This window comes from Pseudorasbora parva, chromosome 7, assembly GCF_024679245.1.
Source record: "Pseudorasbora parva isolate DD20220531a chromosome 7, ASM2467924v1, whole genome shotgun sequence".
Classification (NCBI taxonomy): domain Eukaryota; kingdom Metazoa; phylum Chordata; class Actinopteri; order Cypriniformes; family Gobionidae; genus Pseudorasbora; species Pseudorasbora parva.
In genome coordinates, this window is record NC_090178.1 from 30,380,115 (window position 1) to 30,407,118 (window position 27,004).

A 27,004-nucleotide genomic window follows, 5' to 3' on the forward strand; every position below is an offset into this window, starting at 1 on the left:
CCAACATTTGCATCTGTCCAACAAGCCGAATCTACTGATGGTAAACAAGACACTCGAAGATAGCAAAAACGGCTCTCATGACACATGGTTGAGGTTTATTATAATCGGATACCACAAATCGTTCGTTTGTTCGGTCCATTTCAAGCAAGCTTCACTCAGCGTCTTAAATTAAATAAAGGGGCAACTATATTCCTGCAAGCAGTAAGTAGTGATTTTATCCACTTATTGACTAGCTGTTTAAATGATTTCTGAATAAATTGAACGTTTCTTAGAGAGACAGCATTGTCTAGATGACGCAAGATGCCAGTACAGTAACAATAGGATACTCCAAGTACCATACAAAACTAAATAGTGTGTCTAATGACAAAGGTTAATATTATTTTGTATTACAAAATACAACCGTAGATACTTTGTTTACAGATTGTTCACGCAATCCTTCTAGCAAACGTCACCTTTTACACCATAAGTTAAAACGACCAATAAACAAGTAAGCAGCTCCATTTAAGATGTTCTGCTTAGTTTCATTTAGTCGGTCTATGTTCTGTCAGGATGGTCAGGACTCATGAGCCGCTTTACTGAACTGCTGTGAGCTGCTAAAATAAGCCAATCAGAGCAGAGCTCAACATTCATATACATGACTCTTCCAAATAAAGCAAAAACAGAGCATTACATCCTAGGGACAATTTATAAGGTTGTAAATGGACCTGTAAAACTGTATCTGGACTAGCCTGACAAGCCAGACCCACATCAAGATGTTTGGTCTGGAAACTCACCATAGACAGGGCTCAGTCCGAGGGGCGGGATAAACGGTTGTCTTTCAAACTCCCTCTGCACGCGATAGGATAGCGGTACACCAACCGGAGCAACGATGGTGAAGGGGAGCTCGCTGACTGATTAAACATTCGCCGTATCCGGTCGGCTAAACTCCGAACACATCTTCCCTTTTAAGAATGACTTCAGTGCCACTCTTTGTTCTTTTCTCAGAGGAAAGCTTAACTCCAAGTCTTCCGGAGGCGCGGGCAGAGCTGATTCGAAAGACCGCCGCCGTTCGCCAGTTTCTGTGTTTACTAGAAGACTGTTACTAGAAGCACGCAAACGCAACTCGGCTGTCGTCATTATGGCCCCGCCCGCCGACTCTATAGCCTACCTACACGATGTGATTGGGCCGTCCAGATTCTGAGGAATACAGCTCAGATAGGAATTGAGAGTTGCTAGACCACACTTGCGGGCAAATTAAATTTGCTGCCGCTAGGGTGCGTCTAGATTTCTAGGCTATATCTGGACATTTTTTCCCATTAAATAAGCCAAATACCCTCTTTGTAAGTATCAGAGAAAAATGTAACATATTGTTTCAACTCATTCTAGGGCACCTTTAAATCATCTCTTTCTAAACGTTTTGAAGCATCTAACTTTTGATGAAATAGACTTTTTAATAGAGGGTTAGAAATCTCTCAGGATTGAACAAAATGATCCTGAGGTTGAGTAACTGATGATGAAATTTTGGTCTGTTTCGCACACAAATTAAATGGATAGTTCACCCAGAAAAAGAAAAATCTGTCATAATTTACTCACCCCCAAGTTGTTCCGAACCTGCATACATTACTTTGTTCTGCTGAACACAAAGGAATATATTCTGAAGAAAGTTTGTAACCAAGTAGATCTCGGCCCCCATTGACTACTATAGTAGGAAAAAAACACTATTGTATTCAATGGGGGTCGAGCTCTGCTTGGTTACAAACATTCTTCAGAAGATGAGCATAAGTGAGCACGTTCTCATTCACTTTTATTACTCTGAATCATCATGCTACCTAAGGCTGATTGACAAAAACATTGTGACGCTGTAAACTGAACTAAATTCTTTCTATAGACCTTGATAGAGCTGAAAGCCCAGTTGTGCAACAGAGAATCCTCTCATTTCGGACTCTGGTTTGGAGTGCTGTAATAGCATGCTTTCATCCCACAAATGTCAAAAAGATTTGGTGTGGCTTTCAAGGAATAGCTGGAGGGAAACCTGAAGATTGATATATCACTGATTCAGATGCATAAACCAACACACTGACATCTGCATTGGGAAAGGAACCCTAAAATGAAACTTTTAAAGCAATGACACGGAAATGAAGTTGAGCTGGTATTGAGTCACTTTGCCGATTGATTACTTGATCCTAGCTAAGTGGTGAGCTTAACAGGGGGAAAAGCCAACAGTGTGTCTCTGTGGACCCAGTGTTGCCTACTGTTTATATCATCACCCTTAATGAGTTTTCCATTTTAAGCTCTGGCACAGCTGAATCCAGTAAATTAGTTTTTGAACTTGACACAGATTTCATTTATTGAGAATACTAGATTTACGAGACCATTTTGCAAACTTTTCTGAGAGAGAGAAAAAAGAAAGATCAATAGGTCATGTATGTTTTTCCATTACTTTAACTCAAAATAACTGAACTAATTTCACCATATATTTTCAAATATATATATTTGCCACTGGCAGATAAAGCATGTAATAATAATATTATTTTACTTTGTACAATAGGTGGGTGGTCTCTTGTCCGCTGTTGCACGACTATATAATTTGTCAGGGTTGCTTCATTTCAACAGAATTAAAACTGCACTTCCTCAAACTAACCGTCAGAAAATAACAGCCAACATGCTAAATGTTTTTAATTGATAATGGGAAATGAAAATGTTTCATGCAGATCTCAGAACTGAAACTATCGTGAAACCACTTTAATATCATATTCACATCCATACGTGGCAAACACTCATACTACACAAGGCATACCTGCCAACAAACATGAGCTACATTAAATTATTTCTACATTAAACTTTTACTATTTCTGACACGTTCCATGAATAAGGTACACAACTTGAAAAAAAAAATCAATCAAGTCAGCATATGGAAACGAAAATTTGGTTGAAACACATTTTAGATAATGTGTGATTATTATTTATGCTACTTAAATATACATTTAATATATATTATATATATATATATATTATATATATATATATATATATATATATATATATATATATATATATATATATAATTTAATTTTTTCCCAGTTCCCCCCCCCCCCAGTTTTTATGCAAATTTTAAGTTATTAAACTTACAATAACAACTTGTTTCTCTAAAAAAATTCTCACATTTTTATATACCTGGCATTTTATATTAAGAACACTGCAAAACAGATGGTTACAGAATGGAATTGCTAAAAGGCCTGTATTTCTGTCTAAAATACCTTCTGAATGTCATCATTTCATGTAATGGTCCATTTTTTTTCCTGTACTGAGGTAAAATCATGCAATTTTTTAGTAATAAAACCACATTTGAAGCTAAAACTGACATTGTGTGATTCTCATTGTTTGATATAGTTAAAACCGCTGAGGTGGAACAGGCCAAAATCCACATTTTAAGAGGGAGATGGAGACATTTGATGCATTTAAAATGATATACTTTCATGCTAGCTTAATATCATGTAAGCCAATATTTTATTAATTTGTTCTCTTTAATGAGACACCAGTTTGCACCCTATTCATGCAAACTAATTACTATTCATTTCCCTTTCCCATAAATATGATAATTGTCTTGTGATGATTTCAAGTAGAGTCAGTTAAATTTAGTTCAGTTCTTCGATGGCATATTTGAGTTCAGTGGTATTCTCTGAAGATGGCAAATCACAGATGAGCCTTTCTGTTTGAGATTCCTGACGGCTCTCAGTGCCCGCAGCTGCTCAGCGGACACAAAGAGAGTTTTTCACCGGGTTTCTATTAATTATTCTCAATGTCAGTAAACACAGGCCTCAGGACACATGTGAAAAAGTCAACACATTCAAAATACTTTAACATTCAACCATTTTCATGATTATTTAAGACAAATTAACTCTATGCTAAGACTAAAAAAGCTCAACCAGTCACACCATGCCCACACCGCCACCAACAGCCACAAGCCTCATTTACTATACAAGCAACAGGATAATGTCCTTTAAACATAAAGGTAAAAGAAGGAAACAATAACTTAATAATCTCCAAATTAGGCCACAGACTGACTGGGGGATCAATCTATTATAGAATAAATAGTAGCTTCATGACATAAGCCTGCCATTGAACAGAGTAGTGTAGCTGAATTACTGTTCCTGATTAGCCTTCTTCCAGATGATTGAAGACGTTAAATGAGTCAAAGAGGGCTAAATATAGCTGAACAGTCCCATGGGGAAGTCTCGGAAAGTACTGGAGCTCCTTGACAGCAGCGGCCTGGACTTATCCCTGCACCTGGGGCTTTTTGCAGTCTTTCTCAAAAAAAAAAAAAAAAAAAATACCCTTTCCCAGCAGCTTTACAAATGTTACAGCACCTTTATTGAACTGGTTTTCAACAGGTCGGCCATTTTTGGTTTGGTCTCTATATAAGTTTTGTGGAAAAAAGCCAACGTTTTGCTAAATGTTATATTGTACCAACATGTAGATATGATATGCACCAAGGTTATACTTAAAAAGCAACAATTTCACTCAATAATAGGTATGTTTAATCAAATATGTGTGGTATGTGCTTAATGTGTCAACAGAATTCTATTGTTTTTAACACATTCCTAACATGCATTATCACATTGCTAGTATATTTCTGGCATGTTTTGGCATAATTAGCGGCTGAAGTGGCCTTTATCCAATTTAGCAGATCACTAAATTGGAACAGTTAAATCTGATCTGTACACACGTGTCTGCAACCATAGTTATTCACAAGTATAAATATCTTATAGCAGATTATTTTCACAGTATTTAGTTTTTCATTAATGCTAGATAATTCAGCATATGGATATTCCATGTTGAGTTATATAAAAACTAAGGCTAAACTAGGGCTGTCAAGCGATTAAAAGTTTAAGGGTATAGGGTTAGCTGTAAGGGAAGTGTCAATAGTGTAATTATAAATGTAAACAATAATTTACAGATGGAATTACATGATGTACAAACATGTATGTACACATTGTATCAAATGATTCATTAAAATTTTATTACATAGTAATTAAGGCCACCAAATATAAAGTGGGTCCAAAATTTGTATCTAATTAATTACACGATGTGGCAATTAATCAATCTAATTAATCGCACATCAAATTTGGCTTATAAATTACTCCTAAAAGATAATTTAGTTAAAAAAATTAAATAATTAAATAGACAAAAAAGCAGCTTCAGAAAGAAATATTTTTTTGGTGAACTATACAGTTAATTTTAGTTTTTATTAATATGGAAATATGAAATTATACTCTAAATCAGGGGTTTTCAAACCATTCCTGGAGCCTCCCCAGCACTGCACATTTTGGATGTCTCCCTTATTGGACACACCCAGCTCTGGTCATGGAGTACTAAACTAATCAGCTGATGAGTTAATACAGCTGTGTTAAATAAGACACCCATCCATCATATGCAGCGCCTTTTACTATACAGAAGCCTAAACCTTTAAGAATCTGAAATCGGATTGGAAAAGTAGTGCAAGTAAACATATCTATTGAGATGCAATTCTTAGGGGGCTGCATATGTTGGACGAGTGTCTTATTTAACACAGCTGTATTAACTCATCAGCTGATTAGTTTAGTACTCCATGACCTGAGCTGGGTGTGTCCAATAAGGGAGATATCCAAAATGTGCAGTGCTGGGGAGGCTCCAGGAAAACCCCTGCTCTAAATAAAAAACTAAAAATGCCAGGTGGCGTTAAATCTCTAATGGAGTAAGTCATTGAGTCATTCATTTATTCGATTCATTCAAACAATTCATTCAGGAGTGAAGTAGGTGTAAATGTTCTCTATATGAAAATGGAAAATGTAAATAATTGTCTTCATGGTCCATTGAATCATTGGTTCACCAGATTCGTTCAAAATGCAGATTAAGAAATAAACCCCACTGTGCATTGAGTCGGAGGCAAACAGTTCTGTTTGTCTTCATATTTTCGTTGGCAAAACTGAACAAAACAGACAATATTATGTCTAAAACAACACAATATTAACTTATTTATTTTGTGAAACCATAGTTTTATCCCTTAAATGTTAAATTTAACTTTAAAATGGGGCTGTTTTAAAGTAAAACGCGTTTAAAAAAGTAAGTTAAACGCGTTAAATCAACAGCCTTAATAAAATTAGCCCCATTATCAACTGTGAAAGGTAGGGATGCTCCGATCAGGATTTTTGGAGCTATATCAACTACCAATTTCTTGTCATCATGGTCGGCTGATACCGATCCCAATTATTCAAACTTGGTGATATGTAAGCTCTCTGTTGACTGTCACTGTTAACCCTTTATACCATGGAGGCATTTAAGTGGCATAATTAAAGGTAATGGTATAACTTACAAGATTCACTAAACAATAAATAAAGCATAGAAAACCTTTCAAAATTCAAAAGAAAATAGATTATAAACATGTTTGGAGGTTATTATGATCCAATACTGCTGTGCTGGCTGAGAAAATCCCAGAAAAACTGATGCAATGTGTTGATTTATTTTGTTATTATTCATGTTTGACATGATGACTATTAGAAAGTATATTTATGACAGGTAAGAAAATCAAGTTTGGGCTTGTTCACAATCATATCAACTGCATCTGAGACGTTTTGTGCCGATATCTCAAAGCAATCAAAAGTTTGGCATTTGGAACCATGGTAACAAACCTCTCAGAACCTCTCAGAACAAATGATCAAATGTTTTACTGAACATAAGAACCACTTACATGTGTAAATGCTAAAAAGCATTCAAATATCTATAATGACATTGAATAAATAAGAAGAAAAGGTTCTATATAGAACCTTAAAAGGTTCTATCGGCGATACGTAGTTGGAACCCCTAAAAGGTTCACTACAAAAAATGCTTCTCTTACTTAGTATTTTTGTCTTGTTTCTAGTCCAAACATCTAAACATTCTTAAAACAACAAGTATTTACTAGAAAAGCAAAAGTAATTGTCTTGTTTTGGGAAAAAATTACTCAAAATTAAGAGAGTTTTTGCTAAGATAAGAAATGCATTTTTTTCTTTGATAAGAATTGCATTTTTTTTTTTTTGCAGTGTTCTATATAGAACCCTTTTTAAGTGCCAAAAGGGTTCTTTCTTGTCATTATAGAACCCTTTTAGCATAAAAGGGTCTTTGGATTATACTCAACTATATATAACATTTTAAGGGTTCCAAATACATAGCGCTGATAGAACCTTTTCTTCTAAGAGTGTGGTTAAGGAGACACTTGACATTCCAGCACTGTTTTGGCTTTTGCGCATACTACTGTGCACAGTAAATTGAAGGTGTCATGAACTGGCTTTTGTATTTTTTTATACTGTTGTCTGAGGTTAACTAATGATGTTCATGTGGTTTTTACATTCAAAAACATCATAATGAATAAGTAATAGGCTATTTTCTACACTGGTTTTGAGGCTCTCTCCTGAACGTTGGGTTTTGATGGGCTTCCACACTGGAGACTTGGAAGTAAACACCCATAGCAAGGATTGGATAATATTTGCAGATTTAATGAGCTTCAGCTCCCCTCTCTGTTCACACGAGGGAGGGATTGTTTTGAAAGCGGCAACTGAAATGATTCTCTCGATCACAGAGCTCGTAAACGTCTTTATTGAACAAACACAATGATTTATTTCTCATCCACTAATGATTGATTGGAATATTATTATTGCATTACTTGGCCCGCCCCAAAATTGGTGGATGTAAGCACGAACCGCGCGCCAAGTCAAGAGACTGAACAGCGCAGATCAAGAAAGGAATATTATTTCACTTTTTGAGATCACCTGTCTGCCAATGGCCGTATATTTTGGTAGCCTGTCTGGAAAACACTTAGCCCCCGGGATGTTGGGCTTTGCGAGTCTTGGTAGTCCATAATATTACATGTCCGAATCTGACCCTGAATCGCAACGAACCAACAAATAAAGTATTCTCCAGCCTGTGACAGTGTGCTAAGGTATATTCTGTTAGACATGTGCACATAATCAAAATGATCTGTAACAATGCAATACTATTGCATATAAAAAACACGTTTTACTCACATAAATGTGTTGCACCATTCCTGTTGGATGCAATATAGAAGACACAGCATTGTATTTTAATCTCAATATGTCTGCAAATCCAGTATTGACCTGAGATTTGTTTACAAACAGTTCTGCAGTGAAATGAAGCAAACACCCATACAATGTCTTCCCCACGTGAGCTTAAACTTAATTAAAAATAAAGTTCAACCACAAATTCCTAATATTAGGATCCGAAGGAAGCTTATGCAGTGACTGTGTTCCTCCAAAACCAGGAATAGAGCAATATATATTGCTATCTTCTTCAGCATGTTTATTGCTGCTGGCTAGCGTGATCCGAACAGCTCCATGAGTCGGTGGGCGGGGCTACGGAATTAGAAGTAAGGTTGAAATCGATCATTTGCTGGGCCTGGTGTCTATAAAAGCTTTTCTTTGACTAACAAGGAAGTTTTCAGTTCTGACCACCATGCTTTACCATGACCTTTTATATATCAACCTACCCTACCCACCATACCCGAGATCCAGTTTCTATTGGTTGAACTTTTTAAATTAAACTGGAAAACACGGCATCAGGATCACGATGAGATGTCAGGTTAATGAGCATGTTGACGCATACCACGGATGAGAATCCATAAACCGCATTATTAGACAATTTTCTACGGTTCCACGATATATTGAAACATTTAAAAAGCATAATATAGGATAGTGCTATTGAGAAATCATGAAGACTACAATTCAATTAAATAAATATATGCGCTGCAGGTTTCAGAGATTAAGATTTCAGAGATAGATTAAAGCAGCACTTGGTAACTTTTGCTCTCGGGGTCCCCCTACAGTTGGGAAAAAATAATGTCCCCAATAATGTACAACTACTGTCGTAAGCTCTGTAATCCTACAACAGGGGATGCCATCGTGCGTGCATTTGTTGACATGACAACCCTGATAGCCCTGAACTAGTAATGCGCCTGTAGAACCCTGTATGTCTATTTAATGGTCGCGGGTGCGGGGCGGGTTGTAAAAATATATACAGTGGTGCGGGGCGGGCCAAATAACTTCATAAAAGCGGCCCTGCGGGTTGGTGCAGCACTAACAGTTGCCCTGAACACTGCAGGAGTTAACATGCAGGTGTTCTTCTGGTGGCGCGTGTGAAATGTCTTCATCCCAGGTACAGGCAGGGGCATATATTTCAGCATGTCATATGAATATAATTTCATGGCTTTTATTTTTTTCAAACGCCAAATAATTGCGATGCTCACGTTTACAAGCCAGCGTCATTGTAGTAGTCTATTGGTTACCGCTTTACAGAATCTATATGATACTTCAGTTCAATGTTTGAGTGGTAGCTCACCGTAACAAGCATGACAGCATCGGTCGGGCACGCCTCCTTCAGCTCACGCCAACGAGCAAATGCTGGTCCAATGTTGATCCCCGTCCTGCCTTAATCCGATCACTTTTTCATTTCCTCTTATTGCTTTCCTCCAACAAAACCTTTTCTTTCTTATTTGTCTCTGCTGCTTCGGACATGACTATATTATCCGACGAACAAAGTTGGGCTCGCATGTCTGAATTTAAGGAAGTGTGGGTGTTGGTGGAAGTGACGTATATGCCGTAAAGCAGTCAAATTTTGTAGTTCTTTTTGTTCTCGGGTTACTACCCGAAACCCCAAGTTTAAAAGTACGATTAAAAACAATACAGACCCCATCAAGCTATGGCAGACGTGTTATTCAACCTATTGTATGTCGATGTATCATCACAAGAGTCTTAAAAAATATATTATGAAGGTTGAAAAGTTACCTAGTGCTGCTTTAAGTGAAGATTTAGATTAAATGTTGTTTTGGCCAATATTAAGCAAGGATTTGATCATGCTGTTAAGTGTAACAACAACAATCACCAGGCCATTGGCGCCCTCTGCCGGTACTTATTATATACATAATTTTCATAACTTGATTATGTTTATATTATATACGTTACAATTGAAAGAATACCTGAGTGTTAATAATGTTCTCTCAGAGTTTCAGTCAGGTTTTCGAAAGGAACATAGTACCATCTCTGCTTCACTGAATGTTGTGAATGACATCATTTAGGCACTGGACAGCAAAAAGATGTGTGCAGCTCTTTTCATCGATATTTCTAAAGCTTTTGATACAGTGAACCATTGTATTTTAAAACAGAGTTTGCTCAAAATTGGTCTTTCTGAGAAGGCGGTTGGTTGGTTTGAAAATTATCTCTCATATAGGACTCAGTGCGTCACTTTTGATGGTATCTCTTCAGGTTTTTTTACAAGTTGTATCAGGGGTTCCTCAGGGATCGGTGCTGGGCCCACTTTTATTTACCATTTATGTCAATGACCTCGGTTCAAATGTCCACAATGCTCTTGTTTCAATGAGTATAGGTACATGGGGCTTTTACTTGATGACAATTTGACTTTTAAGGCTCATATCCAAGATTTAGCCCGGAAACTTAGGTTCAAGCTAGGGTTCTATTATAGGAATAAGGCCTGCTTTTCTCTTGCAACAAGGAAGATATTGGTTGAGGCTACTTTTCGGACTCTTATGGTTTTTTTATATATGCACTCCTCTAATAAAGATTTGCACCAACTGGATTCAGTTTATCATGGTGCACTGAGATTTATTATTGGGTGCAAACCCTTTACACATTGTTACACTCTGTATAGTCTAGTCCAGTGGCCTTCCCTTGCCCAGCGCAGGCTATCCCGGTGGCGATTGTTTTTATATAAATCCATCATTGGGACACTGCCCCCTTATTTATGTAGGCTTATGTCTTTCAAGGCCAGCACTCGCTCTCTGCGGTCTAATGATAATCTCCACCTGGTTGTGCCTAGGGCTCGCACAGAGTTAGGGAAGCAAGGATTTGGATTATTATTATTATTCCTATTTACATGTTGTGATGTGTATAGTTAGCCCAGATGCTAGCCGAACTTAGCCCCGCCCACAACATTTGAGCTCGTGGCATTTGCCTCCTAAAATTTGCATTCCTGGGTCTATATATCACTTGGGAAAACCGCAGACTTGGCAACACAGTGCAGTTGAGTTCTGTTGTCATTTGACAACTAATGTTATGCATCGCTTCGTTCCTCTTATTGGTTGTAGGTCTATCTAATTAATGTCTCTCCTGGTTCGGTTGAAACACGCCCTATAATTATGTGGAGCAGTATCAGACTCATATTCTAGCTAGAATTGAGTATGACAACGTCAGACAAGTGTATAGTTGTATCATGTACGAAAAATGAAAAGTTGCAATTTTCTAGACCGATGTGGCTACCGATATTTTCATTACCTTCAGTTTTAGTACACAATGTAACTAACTATACACATCACCACAACATGTAAATAGGAAAATGCTGGCGTTATTTTGTCACTTGAGCAGTAGGCTGGATGAAGCCATTTACCTCCAGTCTTTGTGCTAAGCTAGGATAGTGGCGAGTGCTTCAGACAGTTATGTATGTATAGATTTACGTATCTAACTCTATGAATAACCTAAAGTCACAAAAAGTCAGCGTGTTCCTTTAAAGGTTATTGTTCACACAGGTCTATTTTTATTACCATATTAATTATCACAATAACCGACCGATTATAAAACCATAAATGAAACGGTTTCAATCCAGGTAGGTAGGCAGCCTACTATTGGAACAGGACTAAAAATCCTGTTCTCCTGTTTGGTTTCTTTGGACACAGGAAAGGCCTATTATTGTGCAATCAGGAACAAACAAGCAGATACATGTAGATTGATAGATTTACAAAAAAGCATGATTTCTATGGGATCTTCCAATAAACACCATGCAGCTGAGTAATAAATAACGTCTTTCAACATAAAAACAAATCAGTTGTACAAAAACAATAGCATTGGCACATCAATGCAAGTCAATACAGTCAAATCCTAGATCATAGCTTTCTGGTTCATCCAGACCGTCTGCTTATGTGGACATCCTGGGCTACTTTAAGTGGGCGATGAAGTTAGTAGCTGCATCAATGACTCAAACTAAATATGTGTGAAGTGAAGGTCGTAAAACACGTTACAAAATTAGCAAAAGTTTTTGGTATCTTTTATTAATCTGCTGTTCAAAGTACATGTTGTAGCTCTTTGCTGCAACTTGCACTGTGAAGTTGGGGTTGGGTTTGACAACGTAGAGTCCTTCTCATGTCTGACTAAACATACTCAGACCATTATGGAAAGCATTTTGGTGCTGTCCTGGGCTGTAATGCATTTTCTAGAAAGATCATGATTCTGTTGATAGAAACAATAAATAAATAGAAATAGAAATTAAATAAATAGAAATACATAGAAGTTTTACTGATAAAACTTTTTATTTTTATTTTTTATTTTTAGATATTTTTACTTAGACGTAAGACAAAATACTGCATTCCTTTCTCCATAAATAAGATAATTGTCTTGTGATGATTTAAAGTAGAGTTAGTTAAATTCAGGTAAGTTCTTGAATGGTATATTTGAGCTCAGTGGTATTCTTGAAGATATTGAAGATGGCAAATCATAGATGACTTGCATCTAAATGACAAAATAAACGGCTAAATTAATCATCCACTACTATACAGTGTAGCATATATCAAAGATGGCAGACCATACCAAATATCAGAGACTGCTCTCTCTCTCTCTCATATATATATATATATATATATATATATATATATATATATATATATATATGAAAAAAAGAAAAAGAAAAGTCTTTTTAGATTTGCTTTTTAGAGGTTGCTTTTTGTTGGCTCCGCCATACTGGGGAATCCGAGGGCCGGCCGTCGTTCCTCATTGCTCGCAAGAAAGTGAGCGAATAGACAGAATGACATAACACTTTTTAGAGCCTCACATGCCCAATGGTAGCCTAGAAATCTAGACGCACCCAAGCGGCAGCAAATCTAATCTGCTGCGAGTGTCGTCTAGCAGCTCTCACTTCTGAGCTGTAAAAACCAAACTCTGGTCAGGCCAATCACATTGGGTATAGAGTCGGTGGGCGGGGCTTAACATAATGCACTCAAGCGCAACTCAGCCTTCTACTAGTATACACAGAAACTGGCAAACGGCGGTCTTTCGAATCAGCTTTGAACCACGACTCTGGAAGACTTAGAGTTAAGCCTTTTGGAGTTAAGAGGGAGTTTGAAAGACAACCATTTATCCCGCCCCTCGGATTGAGCCCTGTCAATGGTGAGTTTCCAGACCAAACATCTTGATGTGGGTCTGGTTTGTCAGGCTAGCACAATGGTGGAATTCACACCAGATTAAGGTCAAATAATGGCACATGTACACAAACATTTGTCTTAAACGTGACGCAAATCTCAAAAACTTGACTTACTGGTACATGACAATGGCACACAAAGGCAGTTGAAAGAATTAAGGTGCGTGATGTCTGTTCACCGCTGCCTACACAAGGACTCTCAGCCTATTGTGACAATACTAAAATCTATTCAGATTAACAAGCAGGTAAAGCAAGACTGTAAAAACATGGACACCTCTCAAGTCAGCCTATTCCTAGAGGAGGAACATGTGTGATGAGTAACCAACAACTGAAACATTTTTGTAATATGATGTAATATGCATATGATTGATGTAACTGTGAGGAACTCCATTATGTCTGTACTTTCTGTGATGGCATATGGCAACTTTGAATTGGTGAAAAATTCTTTGACGTTCTATCAGTGTCATTTACTCATTCTTCTCTTAACCCTTTATTATTATTTTCTTCTGAGAAAAGAACATGAGATATTTTTCTGAATCTTGTTTTTCACATAAGGATTGTGTTTTAAAACTTCCAAGCTCCAAAAAGCATCTTAAAAGAATCAAAAGTATTTCACACACACTATATATATATATATATATATATATATATATATATATATATATATATATATATATATATTTTTTTTGGTATATATATATATATATATATATAAATATATATATATATATATATATATATATATATATATATATATATATATATATATATATATATATATATATATATATATATATATATATATATACAGAGTATATACAGAGTATATTATATATATATATATATATATATATATATATATATATATATATATATATATATATATTATATATATATATACACACTCACCGAAAGGATTATGAGGAACACCTGTTCAATTTCTCATTAATGCAATTATCTAATATAGTTGCTTCAATGCATTTAGGGGTGTGGTCAATCTCAGTCAGACAATCTCCTGATCTCCAAACTGAATGTCAGAATGGGAAAGAAAAGTGATTTAAGCAATTTTGAGCATGGCATCGTTGTTGGTGCCAGACGGGCCGGTCTGAGTATTGAGTATGTTGTGTTTCCATGTTTTAGGGGGACTTTCCATAGGAGTAATGGTTTTTATACTGTATAAACTGTATATTCTATCCCACTACACTGCCCATACCCCTAAACCTACCCATCACAGGAATCATGTATAAAAAAATCCCTTAGTATGATTTATAAGATGTTTCCCTCATGGGGACTAAAAGATGTCCCCACAAGGATTTCGGATACTGCCATCTTTGTGGGGACATTTTTCCCCATAACAGACAGACAGACACACATACACACACACACACACAAACACACACGTTCTTCCAATGTAGAAATTCGAAAAACAATTTCAAATACAGACCCAGACTACTACTAGCTCAAGCTTATTTGTTAATCATCCTCCATGAATGTCTTCCACATATCAGATGTTCTTAGAACATGTACAGTGTCGAAGCTCAAACTCACAAATAAATAAATAAATCACAACAAACAAACACAAACTTGATATTGTCCCAAACCTCTTCCTCAATTGGGATTGAACTGAACTGAACTTGGGTGATGATGTGTACTATGTGTTTGTCAACTCAAAAACAGGTTGTTCTAGGAGTTACCAATGGTAGCAACCATGGCGGGAAGTGGTTTATCACATCAATGTTGTCCTCTGAACAGCACACTCAAGAGGAAGTGGTTTGACAGAGAGGCAGCATTGCTCTAACAGCCAAATGAAAAAAAGGCTGGCACAACATTACAATACAGCAAGATCATTGGAATGACACAACATTTAATGTAGCTGTTCTTCTGTGATTGTGCATTGCTGCTTCTTAAGGGGAAAGAGTATTCAGTTCTAAAGCCAGGCAGCCACATGCTTTCTTATTATGGCACTGATACATTAAATACTTGCTTAACAGTGGAACGCTGTCATTTATTTCTCATTAGTTTTACGCATACAGAAATGAATGAGAAATATGTTTTAAATAATCTAGACTCACATGTGATGAAAACTCCTGTCATAACAGTCTATAAAAGCTGTTTAATTTTACATGAAGTGGGTCACCTCATGGGAGCTGCCATCTTGATATGATCACGATTCACTCTGGCTGTGTCCAAAATCGCATACTCTCTTTTGAGTAGGTATTTGAATAAGTAGCTAACTACTTACTTCACGCCCAATAAATAAATATGTTCTGTATAGTATAAATGTATGTATCAATGTAATCTGGATTCACTACATTCGTCATGTTGTTGTTACTTGTGTTGCTTCACTGCCATTTACAAATCCTCTGCTGTGGCCTTGGATAGTTAAGTGTCTATCTTATGCACACTTCAGAATCTTACCAGAAGTAGTATGCCTACTGTTTCATGTTTTATGCATAAATTGATTGGCTCTAATTTTAACGCCAAAATATGTAATTTTTCACTGCTCTAGGTCGATGATTCAAAAGGCTCATTCAAAAAATCAAATGACGCCTTGATTTTGCAGAGCTTTTATTATGCTGCAGACAACCAGGTCTGCTTCTTCCAGTCATGTGTATGTAGGGTAACACAGCGCTATTTTATTATATTAGATGGCCTACATTTGAGTGTGTTGAAAGTTATGTTATAATGCTATGTGCGTTCGCTCAGCAGAGATACTTGTTGCATACTGCAGTAAGCTAGATTGATATTAGGCATGGTAAAACACGGTACTCTCTGTAAAACAAGAAAACAATAAAACTAACTGTGTGGACTGAAGAAGAAAAATCCTTCTTGCTCATCCAGAAACAAACTCCAGCGTATTCAGTTGTCAGATACGACTGAAACTTTTAAAGGGACCTGGTTCTGTGGTCAGATGAAACTATAAAAAGAGCTTTTTGGCAGAAAATCCACCAGATGTGTTTGGTACAAACAGGAATAAAAAGTACCCCATGCCCACGGTTAAAAATGTTGCTGGATCTTTAATGTTTTGGGCCTATTTTTTAGCTGGAGGCCCTGGACATCTTTTTAGATACATGGAATCATGGATTCTAACAAATACCAACAGATAAAAAAAATCTAAACCTGATGGCCTCTGCTAGAAATCTTCTAATGGGCCGTGGTTGGAGCTTCCATCAGGACAAAGATCCAAAACAAACATCAAAATCAACACACAAATGTGTCCCTGAGCATAAAATGAAGCTTCTGCCATGACCATCCCAGTTCCCTGACATGCACCCTATAGAAAATGAGTGGGGTACACTGAAGAGAAGAAGAACGTTTTGGTTACCTATGTAACCCTCGTTCCCTAAAGGAGTGAATGGAGATGCCACATCGGAGTACCATGGCATGCAATGATTGCACCAGGTGCTCATGCCGCGCCACGTGGGTATAAATGAGAGACAGGTGATTGCATCAGATTATCAGATTATCTATTTTACTGAGGAGCCGAGTAGCAGCCTGGCACGCCGGCAGGGACAGAGGACATGTTGACAGGATGAGGTCGTCTCCATTCCCTCCTTCAGGGAACAAGGGTTATTTACGTAACCGTGACGCTCTCAACGCCACGTCAGAGTACCGTCGAATAGGAATCCCTACCAAAGCGCCATGGACTCTGCCCCCTTCCAGTGCCCTGTGTGAGCAACCTGAGCTCTCTTAACTGATGAGAAGGGGCCCCACAGAGTTCAAACTCCATCACTGCTGTTCCACCTGACCCGTTCAGTGACTATTGGATAACACTTGGAAAGTGTGCCCGAGGGGGGCCGCTGTGGAACTACATCATACCAAGAGGAGTTATGTGGAGACAGAGCTGAGCCATAGCCCACCGCCGTGAGGGGGCCTCCATAACAAGAAGGGAGGGCTCTCCCAAGGGCAAGACAAAGGTTTCCGGAGGAACAACCAAGGAAAAATATGTGGGATCCCTGAGGGGTCGCTCACAAGGCCTAGGCCAGTGCCGGTTCTCAAGGATTCAGCGGCAAGAGGCCTGATTGGCTGTGGAGGAGTCACAGAGTTTCATCTCTGGAAAATGTAAGTGCCAAGGCGCAGCAAGCCGATAGAAGCAGGGCCTCTCAGTGTTTCAACCCGTTTGAGGTGATAACACAGGAGGAGACCGGCTCCACACATAGGCTATAGAACCTAGCGAACGTGTTGGGTGTCGCACAGCCCACAGCTCTACAGATGTCTGACAGCAAGGCGCCACGTGCCAGTGCCCAGGAGGATGCAACACTTCTAGTAGAGTGTGCTCGCACCCTGAGCGGACAGGGCACACCTTGTGCTTGGTAAGCCAAGGTGATGGCACCCTCTATCCAGTGGGCCATCCTCTGCTTGGAGACAAGACTTTCCCTTCTGCTGGCCTCCATGACAGACAAAGAGCTGATCTGAGGTCCTGAAGCTTTGGATTCTGTCCACATAGAACCGCAGAGCACAGACGGGACGGAGCAAAGCTAGGGCTGGGGCTGCCTCCTCCAAAGGCAGCGTTTACAGGTTCACCACCAGGTCCCTGAAGGGAGTAGTGGGAACCTTGGACACGTAGCAAGGCAGAGGTCTCAATACCACGTGGGCGTCACCGGGGCTGAACTCTAGGCACGATTTGTCGACTGCAGGTCCCCTACCCTCTTGATGGAGGCCAATGCAGCAAACAGCAAGACAGAACATAGACAGAATCTTACACTCTGCTGACTGCAAGGGCTCAAATGGGACATTCTGAAGTGCTCGGAGCACCAGAGCAAGAACCTAAGGTGGGTATGGAGGGAGGTTGAGGAGGATTTAGCCGTCTTGCCCCCCTAAGGAACCTGACGATCAGGTCGTGCTTCCCAACCGACTTGCCCTCTACATGGTCATGATAGGTGGAAATAGCAGCAACGTAAACTTTGAGGGTGGAGGGTGACAGCCTACGCTCCAACACTTGCTGCAGCAAGAAAAGCACAGACTCAAACTAGGGCTGCACGTTTTCAAGTTTTTCATTAACCGTTAACCGAGGCCCTTAGCGGTTAATACTCCTTTAACCATAGTGTGCGTCAGGGTTATTTTTAGCTTATTAATTTGACGACCACCATCTCCGTAGTGAACGCGCCTATAGAGAGAAATGCACATCATGGATTACATAATCAGAGAGTAGCCTATTTCTTTTCGTTTTAAATTGTTAAAAGACATTTCAAGTTTCTTAAGATCTAGTTCATGTCTGCGAGGCGTACGCTGAGTTTCGTTAAATTAGGATGAGATGCGCTCCAGTTCACGAGCAATGCGAGTGGCCGCGAGGGCGCCTGCACGATTAGAGCATGTAACGTTAGTAAAATATGCAGCCGAGAATGATTCACACAGCGTTTGACTCGCGCGGCTGTTCAAGCATCTGTGGTCTCGTCCCTTCAGCTCTGGCCATCTTGCTTTCAGTCCGCGATTAGCGTTTTTGTTTTCTTCATTACAGTTAAAGTAACGTCTGCTTTTCTCTAGTCATTCACAAGTTTCTCACTTCAAACTTTCTTTCTTCTGCTCCGTTATGCACAGCTCGCGCTCTGCTTCTGCCCTAATGCGACTTATAGTCCAGTGCGATGTTTGTTATTTTCCTCTTCATGACGCATATTTTGACTGATGCGACTCATACTCCGGAGCAACTTATAGCCTGAAAAATGCGGTAAGCACTGCATTGCAATACTTGCATTTTGCCCCGTCACTCTCATTTTTAAAGTGCTCCACGCTTTCTTTGCCCGCAAAGAAAGCTGGTCATGACTTCTTCTTGTGGATATTACAAATGTCTGGGAGCACTCTGGCGGTCTCTAGGGGTGCAAACATATATTACAACTAAATTCAAGGCACATCATTGACGCCACTTAACCGAGCAAAATGTTTCACTCGGTTACGCAATTTTTAACGGTTAATCGGTCAATCGGTTAACCATGGACACCCCTAACTCAAACGCACATCTTCGGGGATCTTCTCGGCGGGAAGAACACCAATCAACTAACAGGTTCCACTTCAAGGCATAGGCCTATCTTGTAGACATTGCTCTAGCCGAAACCATGTTAACTACCTCTTGGGGTAAGTCACGTAGAATCTCTGCGTCCCATCCAGGGACCAGACATGAAGTTTCCAGAGGTCTGGACACGGGTACCAGAGGGTGCCCCATCTCTGAATCAGAAGATTGTTCCTCAGAGGGATCGGCCAAGGAGGGGCTGTTGCGAGGAGCATGAGTTCCGGGAACCAAGTCCGGTGGGGCCAATACGGGGCCACCAGCAGGACCTGCTCCTCGTCCTCCCTGACCTTGCACAGTGTCTGTGCAAGCATGAGGGTAAGTAATGAATGAATAATACTTTGATACTTTACTTAAGTATTTTTTGGGGGGATCTGTACTTTACTTGAGTATATTTTATTTGCATCTACTTTTACTCTTACTCCATTACAATATTAAAGGCAAAGTTTACTTTTTACTCCAAAACATTTCCCCATGCCCGCTCCAACTATTTATTACACTTGCTTTACAAACCGGTCTGGTCGGTCATGGATGATCCAGTCGTGGATTCCAGTCTTGGAAAAGCTGACAAGTCAGGTTTGCCACACTAACGTTAGCTCAGTGTTTCCCAAATTTTTATTTTATTTCACGGCACACTATTTACTATGAAAACATCGCTAACACTTTGCAATACAGGCAGGGCCGGCGCTCCGCACACGCACATCACGCACTGCGCGTAGGGCACCAAGTGCTTGGGGGGGGCACCAAAAAATCTGGGTCGTGAAAAAATCATCACAATAGGCTAGCCTACTAGTATAAATAACACATAAAATATTTCTAAAAGCATGTTAATATACAAATGCAATACAAAAGTAATATAGGCTGTTATGAAGGACTGTCATGTGTACATAATAATGTACTATGATTGTTTAAAATCATAGTTTACCGCGAACTGAAAGTATTAGTAGCATAGATCCTTATCTATCGCAATCGTGCATAGACAATTCTAATGGAGAACGAGTATTCCTCTGTACTATAATTATTATAAGACACAGGGCCGGCGCTCCGCACACGCACATCACGCACTGCGCGTAGGGCACCAAGTGCTTGGGGGGGCACCAAAAAATCTGGGTCGTGAAAAAATCATCACAATAGGCTAGCCTACTAGTATAAATAACACATAAAATATTTCTAAAAGCATGTTAATATACAAATGCAATACAAAAGTAATATAGGCTGTTATGAAGGACTGTCATGTGTACATAATAATGTACTATGATTGTTTAAAATCATAGTTTACCGCGAACTGAAAGTATTAGTAGCATAGATCCTTATCTATCGCAATCGTGCATAGACAATTCTAATGGAGAACGAGTATTCCTCTGTACTATAATTATTATAAGACATGTTTACATATATTTACCATGAGTGCAATATTCTTTGTTGTACATTCGCGAGCTAAATGTGTATGCCGTAAATGCACCGTTGTGTTGTTTACATAAAGGCAGCCGGAATGGCGCTAATGACGTTACGGCCGGGAGTTCGAGCCCCGCTCAGAACAGGATTCTTACATGATGATAAAATAAGCCTACATGACAATTTATAGGCTAGTAAGTGCGGATTTCATTTCTTGTGTAACAGTTTAGTACTTTGTACTGTTATTTGTCCATTGTTATCATAATTACACATCATTTATGTGTACTGCTATTGGCATCCTTTTGTATATTGTTATTTACCAATTTGTATGTATATTTTCAGAACCACAAACTTGCCCCGACTTATGGTGGAGAATAAATGTTACAGAAGAAACATCAGAGTCCTTATTGCATTCTAACTGGATGTGCCATAGTGATTGCAACCAATTACAACCAGACAATTTAAGTACTTCAAAACATAGGCCTAGACCAAATTAGTCGAGAAAAAGGTGAATCTCTGTGCCAGACTCCCTCTGGTTTTCAGTAGAATCCCTGAATATTTTGTCTTGTGGTTATCAATGGGGACATGGCTGAGAAACTGTCATATGATGACCTGATAGCTGATTTTGCAGCTAGGAAATGTAGACGTGTGCCTCTGTAGGGCCTCTGACAACTGATGGTAGTGAAAATGTTTAATATAGTTCTATAGAATAGCAGAATGGACTCTTTATAGAGATGTAGTCCCTCTGTTGAGTAATTTGTACTGTGCAGTTATGCATGGTTATTAGCAGTTTAAAACGTGCACTTTAAAATTCATACTTTATAAAATTCATAGACTTATTCTATTTACACAAAACTTTTTTTTTGCACTTTTAACTTTCTGTGTTTACATTGTTCAGTTTCAATTATTCATTTGCAGCAGTTATATTGGAAGTAAAGAGAACCTAAATAAGAAATTCTGAATGGTAGTTATTTCTTTGGTGGGTGGGTGTTTGTTTGGGGAGGGGAGGATAGGGTAGGGTGGGTTGGGTGGTGGGGTGTTGGGGGGGGGGGGGGCACCGCCAAGCATTTGTGCTTAGGGCACCCAAATGGCTAGCACCGGCCCTGAATACAGGTGCACTAATATGCATTAATTCATGCCTACCTAAAGCACAAATAATCATGAGTTAATGTAAGACAAATGAAGAAATAAACCATTGAGTACGTTTTAAATCAGATACTTTTGTACTTTTACTCAAGTGATGTTTGAATGGAGGACTTTCTACTTTTACTGCAGTCATTTTTTTATTTAGGTATATATACTTTTACTCGAGTATAACTTTTGAGTACCCCCAGGGCCAGCGATCCGTGCCGAGTGTGCCCTTGGTCAGTGAATAAAACCACCGGCAGTGGGATGTTTCTGGGGAAGCAAACAGGTCGACCTGTGCCATCCCGAACTGAACCCAAATCAGCTAGCCCACCTGGGGGGAGCCGCCACTCTTCCCGAAGCATAACTCGTGACAGCTCGTCGGCCTCACGGTTGCGCACACCAGGGACATAAATGGCCCGAAGCGACCTCAGACACTTCTGACTCCAGAGGAGGAGATGGCAGGCGAGCTGCGACATGCAACGAGAGCGTAGACCACCTTTACGGTTGATGTACGCAACGGTTTCAGTGTTGTACGGATCTGTACATCTTTGCCCCGTAACTGGCCTTTGAGGCGGCTCAGCACACGATGTACTGCCAGCAACTCAAGGCAATTGATGTGCCAATGCAGCTGCGGGCCCGTCCAAACCTCTGACAATGCATGCCCGTTGTACGTGGCACCCCAGCCCAAGGCCGAGGCATCCGTGAAGACCAGAGCACGCCTGGACACCTGTTCTAGAGGCACTCCGGCCCGAGGTCAAAACATTTCAAATCATGAGGTCAAAACATTTTTTGAAACATATTTTAGAAAATTGACTGGACAAACTTTAATTTCATGCTGATTTTAAACTAACAGCCAGACTTTGATATAACATGTAATTGCAATTGATACAACACGCTTTACAAAGGCAAACATTGTGTCAGTCCAAATTTACTAGCTTTTCCATGAGACCTCATTACATTGGGAGGACACAGGACTCATTCTACGGTCAAATGACTTGCATAATAGGTGAAGAGAGTTTTAAATTGATTTAAAATAGAGCACAGCAGCCTCATGAGCCCAGAGAAAAACAAGCACATTTTCAACTATGGCCCTTATCCAGTAAGAATTTAGTTAGACAGTAGCCAGCAGAGGGTATCAAATAGAATTCAAAACACGCATTGTTCTGTCAACCATGTGGGGGAAACTATCCCATAAATATGCGTGTAAAATTCACACACACTTCAGCTTTTATCATTGTTTCACAGAAAATCATATTTACTTAGCAAGTTAGCATGTGTGGATATCTGTTAGCTGTATGTGAGTACATGGGAATGGAATAACAAAGGTTTCCTTTTTGGATTATATCATGAAGGAGATCTAGAGAAACACTCCAAGCTATCTGGACAACTTTGTGCCAATGGCAAGACCAGACTAGAACACTACTGCATAATTCACACAACTGTTATTCCATGCAATCTGCTAATATTTTAGAGTGTGAGCAGCACCAAATTAAAACAGCACTACTAAAACATTTCTCTATGGTGACCTCTGGTGCTTCTTGTATCCTGCACCTGCTGTTTTGGTTACCATGGTAGCCATTCATAAAGAACTCATAGTGAGCCATTACAGCAGGCTTCAGCTGCTGACCATCAAAGTGGCCATCATGACAGAGTTTCAGATGGAATATGGACGTCTAACTTTACATTTTGTTTTAAGAATATAATTTAATCTCTCTTACAAATATGCAGGAGCGCAAAATGTGATCTTTGTATACACCGCCAGAGGGTGTTGTCATCACAGCCATTCTTCTTGGGGCATGTCCATTTCTTATTCATAGTGAAGAGAAGCGTTCTTCCAATGAACCGGCGATTGTAAGCTGGGCGATTGTAGTTTTCTGTTCTTGGGTGTAATAATGAACACAGCAGACATTCTGATGTTCCTTAATCCGAACATTTAATTCAGCTGCTCCTGAATAAAGATCTGTACCAGCTCTGTGTTTATGCTGCCCCTCCACAAGAAGTTGAAACGCTTCATGATCAACTGCAGCTAAAGTTCACAGGGTAACGTTAAATTACGGCATGCTTTCTATGTATGATGTTCTCAATATAATTCATAATCCCACATTTATAATGAACAACACGTTATGGTTATTGTGTTATTACAAACTCTGTCCACTGGTTTTAAAGTTAACGTGGATGTGGTAAGTTAACACTACGCTTAATTATGTAGATAGTTTATAACAGTGTCTGTTTACTGTCTAAAAATTAATCGTGTTGTAACAGTTATTACAATGCATAAATAACGTTACGCATCACTGACAAACTGACATTAACAGAAAAAAAAGTTTGTATTGGCATTAGGTATAACATCAATCTGTCGATGAACTAACATACCCTGCCAGTACATAAAGATAGATCAAAGTGACATTATGTTAACCAACCATTCAGAAACGCCATGTTTAGCCTTAAATGTCGAATTTCGTTGGAGCTGTCATCTTGTCCCGGTCCAACTCTGGTTAATATTAATAGAGTTGATCTTTTTTACGGCCTATGATCTGTCCTCAGAGACTCGTGTAGCAGTTATTTCGCCTCTGTTGTCAATGGCAACAATCTTGGCGCTGCCCTACACAACAGAGAGGCGGGGTCATTTGTCATTTAAAGCCATATGCACCGAAATGGCTTGGTGAAAACAGAGCTGTTTTTGACCAGGTAAAATAAGTGTTTTCTTACAATACTAATGAGAATTTTTAATTAAAGTATATTACAAAGTTTTCTTTTAGACACTAAAGAATCATATTACCTTGTATAAAAGTGGCATTATATGACCCCTTTAATAAAGAAACTAATTTCACGGTAAAATGCAATGAATGTGTGTCGTTCTTTAACTTTCGCTTTTAGCTCATGTCGAGATCAAAGACCGCAATGCGAGAGAGAGTGGCATCAGCACTGGTAATATTTAGTCTCGCTATTTTTAAATGAAGACAACTGTGTGTTGAGCTTCAGGATGTGACGCTGAACATAAGTTTCATTTGCGGCAGTTGGCGCGACAGCTGAGGGGATGCTAACAACTCCAAACACATGAACGCGATGGAGTTTGCAGCTTTGCACATGGATCACCGTCATTGTGATGTGTGTGAAATCTTTAATGAGACTTTATACTTGAGAATATCTTCGAAATGGCGCAACAAACATCAGAACAACAGGCTTAAAGTGCGTATGTGTGTGAGAGTGTGTGAGAGAGATGCGCAAATCCATTTTCTTGAAGATTGGGCACGATCATTCGAATATACTCCAGGGTTTCTACTGATACAACGCCATATGCAAATCGCTGAAGTAACCCTTTAAGAAAAATGTGTTATGTTTTATGAAATATTTATGTAGGCCTAGTATATATATATATATATATATATATATATATATATATATATATATATATATATATATATATATATATAAAATTGGACAAAGCTAACGTTACTGCTAAAGCTAAATTAACGCTACTGCTGACGTGAAAACGGTGACGTCATGCGCATTACGTGTTCAGGTGCGTATTTCGCCGACTACTGGGCTGGCAGCAGAATACAGCGTTTTTAATCGTTTTCGCGGAACCGTCCAGGTGAACGGGATCATTTTTACAACATTGTCGTCTATACACGAAAAATACAAAGGAACAACTTTTTTAAGTAGCTACATCTTTTTCGTGTAAACGTAGCCTATCCTATAAAGACGAGGAGGAAGCATTACCTGGCTCACACAGGTAACTAGAACTGCACAGAATAACTGTAAACATCAACTGAACTGTCATTCTTAGCTAAAATACCACCAGTCCTCGTCATCACAACTGTCAATCGCTTCATAACAACATAATTAAATATATATTAAGTGACCGTCAAATGTTTTCACTGGGTAGCCTACGTGCACGCGCAACCTTCCCAAAAAATGAACCACAGGCGCACTTCCTGAAACTGTTTCAACAAAAAAAGGGTCAAGGAATTATGGCGAATATATTTGCCGTATAAATACATGCAGGATGCAACATGATATTAAATGACAGTGGCAAGTTTGCGACAAGATAAACTCAGAAGCCAACAGGTGTCGAGCGGCTCGCGATCGCCTGCTCGTGACTCACCTTAGTGTAATATAACATCCACAGCTCGTACAGTCGCTCTTTCGAAGCCATTCTCCCTCGCCTTTTTGCGTATTCCCTCCACTTAGACGTCAATCAAACCATCTGAATATACATCCACAAACGAGGTATCCATGGATTAATTCAGCGAAGATCCAGGGAGTGTTGTTTTCTAGAAACAGCATGCTGCTGTACAGCTGTCCACTACCTGGTTGCCAAGCTCTTCCAAAGTTGCATGTCTTTTATAAGGAAGGTGGGTCAAATGACAATTCCGAGCTAAAAAACTAGAGAATATAGAGAGCAACATTTGAGAAATGTCGCCGAATAGGCGCTGGATAGACGTGCATTTCTGCTGGAGGAATTCTAAGGGAGTTAAACGCACTTGTCAGTGCACGCAGAGCCCTGTTCACACTGCCCTCCTCTTAAGCATTACAGTGGCAGTAGAGAGCAAACCGAGGAATGGCCGGGAGGAGTTCTGCCTCCCTCAAAGCTGCACAGAAGAAGGAAAACCATTAAGCATCACAGTGCCACAGCTTATTGTGAAATTAGCTGGGATGTAATGGCACTGCACTGGAGCACACTGACTTTTCCTGGTGGACTGGTTTGTGGAAAATTTTTAATTAAGAAGTACAGATCAGAATGGGATCTAATACACACACACACACACACACACACACACACACACACACACACGTTTTTGTGAATTTTGGGGACTTTCCTTAGATATAATGGATTTTACACTGTTGTACCATCCACCTACACCGCCCCTGCCTCTGCCCCTAAACCTGCCTATCACACATTCAGATTTGTACAATTTTAAATAAAACAACAATTTAGTATGGTTATAAATCGAATATGAATATGAACCGTTGGCTGGTCCCCACAATCTCAGGTTTATATTACATTGTTGAGACCCATCACAGAAAAAAAAAGTTTTTTTTTTTTTAAACAACGTTACTGTAAACTCAAAGCTCCACAAGGACAAGGATTTTGGATTATATTATCGCATTTGTGGGGACATTTGTACCTATATTTTGTGCCTACTGTTTTGTATATACATACACACACACACACACACACACACACACACACACACACACACATATATATATATATATATATTATACACACACTCACCTAAAGGATTATTAGGAACACCATACTTACTG

The 27,004-nt window shown here is 39.1% G+C and overlaps 1 protein-coding gene across 2 annotated transcripts in view; it reads right to left on the reverse strand.

Moving 5' to 3' along the window:
• Positions 1–26,234, reverse strand: part of nbeal2 (neurobeachin-like 2) — a 105,648-nt gene extending 79,414 nt beyond the window's left edge. For both annotated transcript variants that reach the window (XM_067449035.1, XM_067449034.1), the window contains exon 1: positions 25,839–26,234. In XM_067449035.1, coding sequence (XP_067305136.1) covers positions 25,839–25,889 — 51 coding nt within the window. In that variant the 5' untranslated portion in view covers positions 25,890–26,234. The remainder of the gene's footprint in view (positions 1–25,838) is intronic.
• Positions 26,235–27,004: the final 770 nt, after the last annotated feature.